The sequence below is a fragment of the Polypterus senegalus genome, chromosome 4, assembly GCF_016835505.1.
Source record: "Polypterus senegalus isolate Bchr_013 chromosome 4, ASM1683550v1, whole genome shotgun sequence".
NCBI lineage: Eukaryota > Metazoa > Chordata > Cladistia > Polypteriformes > Polypteridae > Polypterus > Polypterus senegalus.
The window spans coordinates 41,845,415-41,859,641 of record NC_053157.1 but is presented as its reverse complement, the minus strand read 5'-3'; the positions used below and the strand labels follow the sequence as shown (position 1 = coordinate 41,859,641).

General features: G+C 38.6%; 1 protein-coding gene across 1 annotated transcript in view; it reads right to left on the bottom strand.

Moving 5' to 3' along the window:
- The window catches only part of LOC120527286 (interleukin-7 receptor subunit alpha-like), a 43,178-nt gene that overhangs the window by 11,407 nt on the left and 17,544 nt on the right, over nucleotides 1-14,227 (bottom strand). The window contains exons 4-5 of the mRNA XM_039750520.1: nucleotides 10,071-10,222; nucleotides 3,320-3,485 (exon numbers count right to left, since the gene is read on the bottom strand). Of these exons, the coding sequence (XP_039606454.1) occupies nucleotides 3,320-3,485; nucleotides 10,071-10,222 (318 nt within the window). The remainder of the gene's footprint in view (nucleotides 1-3,319; nucleotides 3,486-10,070; nucleotides 10,223-14,227) is intronic.

Below are 14,227 nucleotides of genomic sequence, written 5' to 3'. Positions count from 1 at the left end.
TGTACAGTTTAGGCACTTTAGGCAGGTAGTATTGCAATATTCTGTTGAAGAAGCTTGACATGCACTACCAAATAAAATATAAAAACATTTCCTCTTGCAGAGAGTAGGGAAAATGTACAACACAATGGCCTGTTGTCCTTACTTACGATGATCCCCACTGTTGTTTAACTTTTGAAGAGTGCCATCGGGTCTATGGACCAGGCCAGGTTTTAGTTCTTGGTCTAGTAACTGCTTGTATGGCATTTGGGTCCCAAAACTCTTTGCGTAAAAAAGTGCTTCATGGCTATGGCATTTAAATAAAAAAAAAAACCAAGTAAATGAGCTAAACTATAAACTAAATGACTCTTCAATTCCAAAATGTTAACATTATACAATGTTATTTTCTGTTATACCTGCATTTTTATCACTCTTTAATTTAATACTAGGCTGACCCGCTTTTTAAGGCGACTGACTTTTAAGCTGACCACTTCTTAAGGCAATTCAATATGTAGATCAATTTGATATTTTATACAAACTCATTAATTTGGTTATATTGCATTTGAGCGGTATTACTTTAATACTCGTAGTTTCTGTTATTTTTTTGATTAAATTTAAACTTGTTTTCTATACTGAGGTCGCCCTTTTGAACCCCCCTGATATTTACTACGCGGTGAGGCATTTGTACTCCATCAACATTAATTATTTCCAGAGACATCATTTTGTCTATTTTTCCAGCGCATCGCGCACAAAAGCAAGGGAACGATGGGAGCACCAGAACTCTGCTCACATCATGTCGCTTCGTACCGCAAGCTGCAAGTAGCAAGTCTGTGATAAGCAGAATACGCTCGCTTTCCACTCACGGGACAGAAGGACAATCCTGACTGATTTTATATAGAAAATTATATAGAAAAAAGAAGAAGATATCGCACAGTCTGCGGTAGAAAATCATCTTTTACCTGGAAAAACGAAACTACAAATCCCATCGTGCATTGCAAAATGGATGGGGCTGTGTGTGAAACTCCGCGCCTGCGTAGCACTCACGGGATGGAAGGACAATCCCGACCGCTTTTATATAGCGGTATGCTGCAGCTGGAGTATATGAATTTCCCCTTGGGATTAATAAAGTATCTATCTATCTATCTATCTATCTATCTATCTATCTATCTATCTATCTATCTATCTATCTATCTGTCTATCTATCTATCTAAAAAAATGCTATTCACGTGTTTATAAACTTTCTTATAAGAATGAGTGATTTTCAGGGACTCCAGTTACTCCTGCATTTAGAGAACTTGTCAATTAATGAATATTAATTTATTTTACTACTAGGGGGCTCTACCCTCTGCTCGCTTTGCTTGCCAACCCCAGTGCGGGCCCTACATGCTGGTCATTTCCCAGATCTTGTGACAAATTGTGCTGTGCTTTTGGAAAAACACGAATATCAACTGTGTCTTTTGAAACTATTATCGCTGAAAATTCTTCACATGTTGGTTTATTATTGATGCGAGCATGATCTTTTGGATTCATATAGAAATCCAAGAAAACGTCTTTGTCCGTGTTTTTCCAGATAAATTTTGTGTAAAAGAGCAATAATTTTGGACATATGGATTTGTATCCATTATTGGCTGTAGAATTTCTAATACATCCAATCGTTTAAGTCTTTCGATTCCATGTTGCATCGCTTTTCCATGATCATAAATATAAACCTGACCGAATTGTGGTTTCTTTGAAATTAAACTTGTAGTAGCTCTGTCATATCACCTGTGTCTATATATTTGATCTCTTTTTGCTGTTCCATTATTTCACCTAGTAATAATTTCCATTTGTTAGCGCTAATACAATCTTTATTATCAGTTTTTTGAGACTTTTGAATTTTAGTACTTTCATAATCTCTAACCTGCTCTGCATGTGTATCGCATCAACGTTTTTGTCTTTTCTTCTTCTACTGTTTGTGTTTTATTCCCCCCCCCACCAGCTTGGACCTGTTAGGTTTTCAGTTCATCTCTTGGCACAAAGTCTTGTCATGCTGGACGTGAAATTATCTTTCTGAAAATATCTCGTGTCATCCCAAGATTTTTTTATATAATAGAGAGATGGGTTTCTCTTCAACATTAACTTTAATCAATAACTTCCTGTTTCCCAAATTGGAAGATCCATTTAGAGCAATTCTCTGCTCAGCTCCAGAGTGTGTGTGGAGTGCCTACTCTGGGTTTCTCCAGCTGCTCTGTTTTCCTCCTACACCTTGAAGACGTGCATTAGGTTAGCGGTGGAGTCTTAATTGGTCACGCATGAGCGAGTGTTACTTGTTCTTGTCTATGTTTGACTTCTGCCTTGTGCTCAGTGCTGCTGAGATTAATTAACAGATTGATTTATATATTTGAATTCTGCAGTGAACTGGCGTACTATCCATTGTGTAATCCTGCTTTGTGCCCCATTGTGCTGGGCACATGGTGTGCTGTAGCCCCACTGAAGGATTATAAGAGGGGTGGAAGGACTTCCAGGCACACAGTTAACGTAGTGTCTTTTATTTCTTTCTTACTAATATACACTCAGAATTTTAAAACAGAAGTCAAAACCAATTATTGCCAAAGCCAAAAGAAGGGGATCCTTATACATTCTATATGATTTAAAAGGACAACCAATTCATAGAACAGAGTAATGAGGATTGTGGAAGAGAGGTGAAAAAGAGACTGCAGGCAGGGTGGAATGGGAGGAGAAGAGTGTCAGGATATCAGCAAGAGTGAAAGGGAAGGTCTACAGGACGGTAGTGAGACCAGCTATGTTATATGGGTTGGAGACGGTGGCACTGACCAGAAAGCAGGAGACAGAGCTGGAGGTGGCAGAGTTAAAGATGCTAAGATTTACATTGGGTGTGACGAGGATGGATAGGATTAGAAATGAGTACATCAGAGGGTCAGCTCAGGTTGGACGTTTGGAAGACAAAGTCAGAGAGGCGAGATTGCGTTGGTTTGGACATGTGCAGAGGAGAGATGCTGAGTATATTGGGAGAAGGATGCTAAGGATAGAGCTGCCAGGCAAGAGGAAGGCCTAAGTGAAGGTTTATGGATGTGGTAAGAGAGGACATGCAGGTGATGGGTGTGACAGAGCAAGATGCAGAGGACAAAAAGAAATGGAAGAAGATGATCTGCTGTGGCAACCCCTAACGGGAGCAGCCGAAAGAAGAAGACAAATAGCAAAAATACGTAGAAACACTGGGAGGAAAGGTAGTTTCAATATGGTGCTACTCCAGGTTCTTGCTCCCAAGGTCAATAGAAGATAAAGGCTTTGGCACCACCAGAACTAAACCAAAAGCAAGACCAGGCACATTATACAAACTCACCTGATTTACTTGAAGGGATGTTGAAGGATACCACTTCACTCCAACTGCTCCAAAAACCCTTGAAGTAGTCTCCATTTGGAATGGATCGAACCTTTGTTTCATAAGTAGAGCCTGGCTTTAGATATTTACTTGAAATGATCAGGCTCTCACTTGTTACATTCAGATGCTAAATGAAACAAGAAAATAGAAGCAAAGGAAACAAAGTGAAAGAGAATTCTACATACTTAATCAATACAAAATAAGCTAGAAAGTAGAATGTTAGGTGACTTTCATTGTAAGAAGCTGAAACCTATACAGTATATATGCTAGGAGCTTATCCCTGCACGCCGCCGCCAACCCTCCTGGCCTATGCTATGCACCAGCCACTTCGTGTCTCTTCTGCTCACGTTGTGAAGTGGGGGGCACACCCCAAGGAGACGCAGTCACTCCTCCAAAACCCCCTCTTAAATGGTGATACAATGGGACACAAATGCAGTTTTTTTTTTACCTCCTCTTTGCTTGATCAGTTGCTGATTTGCTGCTGCTGCTGCTGTGCCACGTGATCTGCATCTCGCGTGTCGCTTTGAAAATTTAAAAGCCTGTACAGCAGCTGTCCTATTCTTTGTCTTTTATTTCTGGCCACGGGCATGGTTAAATCTCTTGGCACAAAGTTTTGTCTCGCAGGGAAAGTGAGGTCTTGATATTTTTTTGTTTATAATTTAAAAACGGAATAAGAATCTGAAAATCTAACAACATCACATTAAAGTGGTAGTGCTGCTGCCTCACAGTTAGGAGACCCGGGTTCGCTCCTCGGGTCCTCCCTCCGTGGAGTTTGCATGTTCTTCCCATGTCTGCGCGGGTTTCCTCCCACAGTCCAAAGACATGCAGGTTAGGTGCATTGGCAATCCTAAATTGTCCCTAGTGTGTGCTTGGTGTGTGGGTGTGTGTGCCCTGTGGTGGGCTGGCACCCTGCCCGGGATTTGTTCTTACCTTGTGTCCTTTGTTGACTGGGATTGGCTCCAGCAGACCCCCATGACCCTGTGTTAGGAAATAGCGGGTTGGATAATGGATGGATGGATAGTTGATACCAAGCATATGTATGTAGGTTTTAAAATAAGCCTGATTTAAAGCGTGACAAAAAATGTGACATTAAAACGTCACATAACATTGTTGCACTTTTAGGCTTAGGATTTTATATATACAGAGTAGATATATTCTGTTTTTCATCAGCTATTAGTAGAGATGTTGGCATCTCACTGACTAATGTAACGGTTGTGTCCTGTTTTTCCTTTGGTTACCAAGAGCATGGCTGTGGCATGAGTGGGTCAAGGTGTGTTGTTCCTTTAGACGTAAAAAAACAGGACAAAATTAGCTTCATGGTTTATTTCCCGCCTTCTTATCCCTACTGTTTAACTTGTTAGTAAAGAAAGTTCAACACCCAGTCCTCAAAATTCTAATGCAGTGAATTTGCTAGGTGATCTTTTCTTGCTAAATTTAATGTAAAGCAGTGGTTCTCTACTTTTATTCCTCCCAGTGCACCACCCGTGACCCCCCTGCCCGCTCCCTACACAGACCCTGATATTTTCCCTCCAGTACTTTTTTCTTGCAGTCTTGACAGATGTGCTTGTTTTAAACTTGCATTTATTAACAGATATTACACTGCATATGGTTTAGAGAAGCACAAAATACAATTAGTGGGCAAATTCAAAAAGAGCCTATATGTTTTTATTAAATGAAAGTTATTTTACAAGTCCTAGAATTTCTTAATTATATCATAAAATAAGTAGGCATTTTTAGGGAAAAACAATCAAACCGGTATTCAGCAACATATAGAATTTGTCACTGTAGATAATTCTGATAAGAACAAAAGCTGTTCACTACTCCCTGGGCTTAAGTATTAACAATTTTTAAAAGCAGAAAATAAAAAATAAAAGTAATTTTTAAATGCATAATGAGTCATTACAGATATTTATTCAAAACTTAAGTACAAAAGCAACTTAAATACCCTCTGGATTCATCACTGTAGCGTTTTCACCAGCGATAGCCACATTTAACATAAGTTGAAATGTAAATCTGTTTTCTCTCTACATACAATGATCAAGTCAGTTGGAAAAGACAAAAGCAGTCCACTGAGACTGCTCTTTTAAAGGTCTATAATGGTTGCCTAATGGTTTCTGATGTAGGGAATTGTTCCGTACTCGTTTAACTCGACCTTAGTGCAGTCTTTGATACCATAGATCATAACATTTTACTTCATTGGCTTAGACAGCTCGCTGGTATTTCCGGCTCGGCCTTAGACTGGTCTTCATCCTACTTATCAAGCAGGAGCTTTTCTGTTGGTATGAATAAATTGTCTTCTGTCACTGCTTCTCTAAACTGTGGGGTACCCCAAGGTTCAGTCCTTTGTCCATTGTTATTTTCATTTAACATCCTTCCTTCAGCAGGGACCATTCAGTCTTTCAAAGACATATCTTATTACTGTTATGCTGATTATATTCAGTGTATAGTTCTTTGAAACCACACCAACTCGATAAGTTGTCCAAACTAGTTGAGTAGGTTTCACGGATTAAAGAGTGTCTCACTAACAATTACTTATTTTTAAATTCCAGCAAAACCGATGTCATGATTAGTGTTTCTCCTGACACTTATCCTAAAATTAATCAGGCTCTTGCATCCTTCTGCATGACTGCTAGGTCCAGTGTTCAAACCTCGGTGTTATATTTGATTCCTCTCTAAGTTTTAACTCACATGTTAAATCTATTTCTCATTCCTGTTATTTTCATTTAAGGAATATTTCAAAAAGTTGTTCATGCATTTGATTCCTTGCAATTAGATTATTGCAATATGTTGTTTACTGGCTTGGACAAATCATCGCTTTTGCATCTTCAAACTATACAAAATGCAGCGGTCAGGTCATTCCAGAAAGAGAGATTGTATTACGCCTGTTTTATACTCTTGACATTGGCTTCCAGTGGTTTTCAGGATTTGCTTAAAATTCTTTAGTACAAGGGTGTTGTACCATGTTAACCATCATGTATATAGTGAGAAGTTAAGCAAAATGACAAGTTTTATTGGCTAACTAGAAAGATTACAATTTGCAAGCTTTCGAGGCAACTCAGTCCCTGTTCTTCAGGTCAGATGTAATTCTTGTACTTGTATATGGAGCATTGAATGGACACGCTCAAGTCTATTTATCCAGTCTCCTTCTCAAACTTACTGCCGCTTGTACAGTTAGATCTCAGGCTCAGAATCTGTTAGTTGTTCATGAGATTAAAACCAAAGGGGGGGATAGAGCCTTATAATCCTATGCACGAAGATTTGGAGCAATCTACCTGTTCACCTTCGTATGGCTAACTCTGTGGAATCTTTTAAAAAACAGTTAAAAACTATTTTGTCTAGCCAGGCTTTGGCTTAGAGTTTTATTGTTACTAATTTTATTTGTATTTACTTTATCTTAATTTACTTAATAGAGATTATACTCTATTATGAATCTTAATATGTATATGTCTTGCCTAGCTTAATCTTTTTCATTTTTCTTTTATTGTACAGCGCCTTATGACATCTTGTCTGTGAAATGCACTTTATAAATTAACTTTACTTACTAACTTACTTTACTAAAAGCATCGTGTAGGGAGAAGGCAGCAGTAAGGTAAGCCCTGCCACTTTTAAAAAGTGAGTGCAGTCTGGTGGCAGCAGCAGCGTGTGTAAATTTGACCTATGTGATGGACGGCCGGCATTTTAGTCTGGCCGGGACGTCCCTCAACCTAAAGAAAGAGTAAGAATAGCCTTTTCAGGGCACTACATCCCCCAGGATGCTAGATGGCAGCTACCCTGGACAGAAATGGTTCCCTGGATTCATGCAGGGCAGCATGGGACATGGAGTTCGTTTATTGGGTTCCGTGGGTGCCACCAGGGGGAGCTCACCAAGAACCTGGGGAGTATTACTGTTACGCCAACCCGGAAGTACTTCAGGGTCATGAGGATGGAAGCCTGCAGTACTTTCAGGACACTTGAGGAAGGACGATGTGGCATTTGACCCAGTGAAGAAGTACTTCCAGGTCACAGACTATAAAAGGACTGTTGGAAACCCAGCAGGGCGAGCCGGAGTTGGGAGGTTGGGTGACGAAGTTGCTGGGAGAGGAGGATTGTTATTGTTATTGATTAGTGTTTATTATTATTGTATTAGTGAAGTATCGTGGAGTGTGCAGTGCTTTGTGCACTTTGCTGGAAGAAAATATTAAAGAAATCTTCTTGATGCTTCTACAAGTGTGTCCTGGACGTCTGTCTGGTGGGTTTAACGGGGCAACAGTGCCTCTAGTGTCCACACCTAGCATCTCCTTCATGAAGACTCTGATCTTTGGCATCAGACTGAAGCTGAAGCACTACATTTCTTTATGGTAATGCAGCACATCACCTTCTTTTCACTTTTTCTTGTTGAGCAATTATGAGGAGATCATTACAATTCTAATTGTAGACCCGTAGCTGCGGTGCAATGTGCTGAGTAGAGCAGACACTGGAGACGTATTTTCATCCAACGTACAAATTAAAATTCGGTTAAATTATAAACAGATACAATCTACATATGAAACAAATGTTAAAAGGGGACTTTGAGAAGGCTGACATTGCACAATGCATGCAAAATATTGATGAAATGGGCCAATTTAAATAAATGTTTGACACCACTGCTGTAGCTTGACTTTTAATTATTTAAATATTTTGCTGCTACTTTATCATTATTTTCCATCATCATTTTGACCCCCCGTGACCCTGTGTAAAGGTGTAGCGGGTTGGACAATGACTGATCATTTGGACCCCCCTGAGTTTGCAGGCTTCTCTAGTGGGCCATGACCCATTGATGTAAATCACCTACAAAATAGTCTTATACCAGCAAATGATTTCACTAGCAATCAACGATGGATTACTTACATTATGGATGGATGTTATTTTGCTAATAAATTGAACCATGCAATTACACACGTCGTAAATACTGTGTTTACACAAAGTACTTGAATCCTTATTGCACAAGGGTGGGTCAAACGAAAACCCTTAAAATTGTGACAGAAATTCTAAACACTGTACCATTGTCATGGAAGTTGGCAACATCATTAGCAATAACATTAGGAGTGTCCAGCAGGTGGAAGCGTCCCAGTAACAGTATATAGATGGCAGGCCCACTGGAAACGTTCACCAAACAGGTGCAGTGCTCTGTCATCCACTTTTTGAGCCGTGAAGGGGGAAAGCCTACTGAAATGTATTGGTGAATGAAGGTTCAGTAAGATGATGAATATGTGTCACTCCAGCAAGTGTTCAAGTAGAGAAGGAAATTTAGAAATGGAGTGAGTCCTCTGACACACCAAGTATTGACTCTAGAGCTGACTGCAGAAATTGAACACATCCTGGCAGAAAATCATTAAATGACAGTGAGGGAAACAGCTGCACTTCTGGATACCTGTCATGGTTCAGCATACGTTATGATGTACGCCGCTTCCACAAAGTGTCTGAAAGGTTTGTGCCATGGCAGCTGACTCCAGAGTTGAAACAACCATGTGATGATGCCAGTCAGCAACTACTGCCGCACTCTGAAGCAGAAGGTTATGACTTTGTAGCAATAATTGTTACTGGAGATGAACCCCGGGTTCACTACCACCAACCAAAGACCACAAACAAAGAGAGGGAGCAAGGAATGGTGCCCTACATCCTAACCCTAACCAAAGAAGTCTCCTTTTCGCAGCCATCTGCAAAGAAGGTGATGCTTGTCTGGTCTCAAATCAAATGCTGCGTCTTTCACATTTGGATTCTACAAGTCCATTCCATACGTGACTCCTTGATTAAACCTTGTATACAGAAAGTGTTTACGTATCAGTCCTTGCTTGGTTCTGACTCTGATCCATGCATTCCTTATCTATTCCTGATGTCTGTATACCAGAATTGCCTCATGAATTGAGTCTGTTTAGGGAAATATTCTTGTATTTATTAATCTAATTACTAATTGTTTCCAGTTTAGCCAGTCCAGTCCCAATTTCACCTCATTAGAACTCAATTATCATATTGACATAACAAACTCAATCTATGATTTCTCACACTAAATTGTAGGTAACTATTTTAGGTGAAAGAAAATACTCTTAGGAATGGCAGATGAAGTATCTCCTGGAATGCGATGTTTTACAAACACTGGACTTCCATCCTTCTTGTGGTGCCTTTAAACTGCTAAGAAATTTTGGTTCTGGCAAGAGAATAAGCCACACCCCCTGCTGCTGGTTTTAGAATTTGGGCAAAATAATTTACAAATGGGATAGGATACGAGGATGGCTGCATGTCTTGTAATTTACTTATTTTAGTAATGGGGCATAAAAAGATTTTAATATCACAGTGGGAAAATGAATTATTGGTTTTCGTAACTAGGAAAATTGTACACACCTCTATTAATAAATTGTGATCAATTATTACAATCTTTTGTTTTTAATCAGGAACTAACCATAAATGGCACACTCACATATACTTGGACCATTTAGAGCTACAAAATCACCTTACAAGCATGCTATGTGAACATAGAAAGAAACAAGGAAAAAACATACATCAGCATGGGGAGAATCACAAACCTATCATATACACCGACCCCTCTAGGATTTCAATCTGGCACTGTGAAGCAGCAGTGTGCCACCTGCAGTGTGCCAACAAACCCTCAGATCTCCAAGCAAACAGCCAACTCAAAAATCAATGATGGCAGGAAATTGGCAGTCTAATCACTAAACACTGAACAAAATCAACTTACCTTGTAGTCTAAGGAATTCTGAATCCAATATGCAATGTTAAAAACTAAATTTTTTTCCAAAAATAAATTGGCATTTGAAGAAATGAAGATTGTTGCTGCTTTTGTTTCTTCAGTATAATTTACTCTCATTATGGAAGGTGCCTCGGGTCTAACTTCAATAGAAAAGAGTCACAGTTGGTTAAAGTACAATCTTTCCGTAAAACATTTAAATAAAACACACAGTAATGTAATGTGGATATTTTTCTTTTTGTTTAATAAGACATATAAATAACATTTCATTATATTTTTGTATTTCCATTGTTATCATTTTTTCATTCTAGCAGACAAATAAAACTACAAATTTTTCAATTCAATACATTTCAATTTATTCTTACATAGCGTTCTTCACTGACTACAGGCTCAGAGCGCTTACACATATTTTACACTACAAAATAATAAGAGTAAATTACTCAATCTTACAACATTTACATACATAAACACAATTATCAAGGCAAACCAACAGGGAAGCAGAAACGAATGTCAGTGTTTAATGAAAATAAATGTTGTCTATATACGAACTTGTTATTTGTAATAAATGAGATTTAGATGATCAAGCACATGAACCCCACATAGAAATGGAGAAATAAGAAGAAGAAGAATAAGAAGAAAAATTGGGATTTTAGAGTTGAGGAACACAATATCCCCAGCATTCCTTGCCTAAGTCAACTCCTGGTTTCATGGACTTTTATCAGGAAAATTTCCCACAGACCAAAACTGTCTGAGATGTTAAAAGATTTCCTGCAATGGTTTCATATAGAATTTTTAATAATGCTTAGTTACCTGACAGTTAGACAGCTAATTATTGAGTAATTACAGTGCAACTATCCTGTAATAAGAGACAACAAAAAGTTCTGGCAAATACTGAATATCATTCCATAATTAGCAATAGGTCATTTAACAATAACATAAAGTAACTATATAAAGTGTTCACCCCTTAGGAAGTTGTAGTTTATTGTTATACAACATTGAATCATAGTGTCATTTTTACTAATAAGTTTGAAGTAAGAGGAAAGCAGGCCATTCAGTCCGACATCAGTTGTCCAACTCTCTTGAACGTTTTGCTAAATTGACTTTAAATAGTAGTATCCACCGGACTGCTTGATAACTTTGTTCATGTATCTTTGTGAAAATTTGCTATTATACTTTTGTGATGTGCTTACTGACTGAGCAGTCAATTACATAGAAGGCATCAACATGTCTAATAAAGCGTCTACTCAGTATTTCATTGTTACTTTTTTATTAATATAACTGCTGCACACACTCCTGTACCTTTACAGATAACAAAGTTCTCATCTTAGGGCAAACAATTATTAAAAAATAGAGTTTACATTTTTCTACCTTATTAAAATGATGTAAACTCCACTTATCATACACCTTCTATCTGTCATTCCATTCTAAAACCTTCATAATCCAATTCATGCATCTGCAGAATATTGCAGCTGACACTGTAAGTGCTAGACTTGTCACTAGGTGGTGCTCTACTCAAAAGCCAGCTCGGTATCGCCATGGACAGACACTGATGGTGACGAGCGGGGATCTCGCAGCGTGCCTACACTTGGCAAAAGGGTCACTCCGGGGCAAACATAGCACTTTCATTTCATACTGGGGAAAACAAAGGCAAAAAAAAATTGTGAGTCATGTAAATCCCAATGGCATGCATTACTCCAAATGGAGCATTTCAACATACAGACGTCACTTTTACATTGTCATTTAATTAAAGGAAGAAACTGTGTTTGTTATGGTCCCAAAGAGGAAAATGCTCAGGCTCCATTTTTTAAGATTAAATCAATGCACCAGATGGGATCATTGCTTGTTGTTTTTTCTTGCACACTGTTTTGTTTTTGCCTTTTTGTGCACAACAACACTGATTTAAAAATTAATTAGCGACAATATTCAGAAGGCCTGTGAGAAACATAGTTTGAGCAAAACTGGCACATTTAAGGATAGCCAAAATCACCCACAACACTGCCAAATATGGAACAATAGTGGCTGAACATGATGATGTTCTTCGTCCAGATGGTAATTCATACTACATGTAATGAGATAAAATAATGAGCATCCATTCATTATTGAACCCAAAAATGTAGTAAGGGGCTGTAGTTGGGGGTCAGCCTATTCTGGAAGCATTAGGCACAAAGGGAGGACCAGCTGTGAACTGGTTCACAGCCCTCTGCCTGGCACCATTATGCACGCATCATCATACAAAGGCATTGTAAAGTTGCTGAGCAGCCTAATCTGTACACCAGCGGGAAGTGACAGGAAAAACAGAGCCACTCAGAGAAAAACCAGGCTGACACAGCAAACCTGACTTGAAACCAGGACTGTGAAGCATCGAGGCAGAAGTGTTTGCCCCTGCAGCACCCACCCTTTAAATTATAAACGTTGAACATTTAGACTACAGGTTTTCTATTATTTAACAAACATATGCAAAAAGCAAAATCTGCCGAAAAATTCAAAACATTGATATGCTTCAAGAGCTGTTCACAGTTTTTCATATTTTCTTTATTGTTGTTCAACACATTAAAGCTTAGGGATCAGATTGACATCTGAGCAATCTGCACATAACTGATAAGATGGGTTATGTTACTTAATGTGGCACCACATGCAAGAAAGCATCCATAAAGTGTTACAAATTTTGTTTTATGGGATGGTTGCTCCTCCATACAACTTCTTTGCCTACTGACAGTATAAGCAGTACAAAAACACACCTGAGCTCTTATTTTATTTCACTTTTCTGGAACTTTGCACTTATTTGCCTTTGCTCAGATTATCATCAAGTGCTACTTACAAGAAATTGTAAAATATCATGGGTAATGCCTCAAAGCTTCAAAGTCATTGCTTTAAACCATTGCAATATCACTACTTTATAGATAGATAGATAGATAGATAGATAGATAGATAGATAGATAGATAGATACTTTATTAATCCTAAGGAAAATCACATACTCCAGCAGCATACTGATAAAAAACAATATTATAGTTCTAATAATATACTGTAGTTCTCTTTAGATGAGTTTTCTCTGGGAATTCTAATATTCCTCAAACATCCCCGAAGATGTCTACATTTGGTTAATTAGCATCCGTAAACTGTCTTTGTCTAAGTTACAGTGACCAGACATCCCGGTTTACCCGGGACAGTCCCTATTTTTGGATCACCCGTCCCGACATCCCCGAAAGATCAGGAAATGTCCCAGCCTGTGGCATTTTCCAACAAAATGCGTACTGTTCCCTAGAGGCCTAGACCCCATTCAGCCTTTCTGATTCCAAATCATACTTTCTACCCATCATGACGTCAGACGGTTAGTCGACCTTCTTGTGAGTCTGACGCCTGCTGGTGGCCATTGTTTGCAGTATGGAAACGCACGGAAGGCGAGAAGGTGGAAGCGGACGCATCGTCGGATGGTATCGGCCATGCCTTGTGATACGACACATTTTGGCTATGCTACGCTCTGAGCCAGGAATTATCTTATTATTCCTGCTCTGAGCCTGATATAAGAGCTGATGCCTGACGGCATTCGAGGTGAGCTGTTTACACTGAAGTTAAAGCTTAAACTTAAAAGAGTTAAACTTGCCAATTTATTTTGTACGACAAAATTGAAAGTGCTGACAAAGTTTATTTTTTTAAGTTTAATTTTAGCTCTTTATTCTTTAAGTACTGCTGTACACATTTTACTGTATAGTCTCAAGTCTGCAGTCTGTACTCTGTAAATTTCGTCGTAGTTGTGAATCTGATAATGTTAATTTATATATTAATAATGAATGAATATTTGACACAAGTCGCAACAACATTTGCGGGTGCTTGCCTGTTCCTTACACTTACAGCTGTATTTTACTTTGTTTTCCTTTACTTTAGAGTGCAGAGTGACATTGCTTCTTCCCTTGCCTCTTTGGAATTTAGTTTGCTGTTTCTTCTTTTGAAGTCGGCACATGTACGTGGGATGCAATATTGTGAAATGCAATTTCAGTGATTCATGTGACAAGTTTTATGACATGTTATAACAAAATCCTGATGTCCTGAGAGCTATCCACTCATCTCAGAAATATTAGTGTTTCATGATTATGAAAGTTACTCATTGAAAAGGTGTTTTTCCTTTATAAACATTGAAAAAGTGTCATGT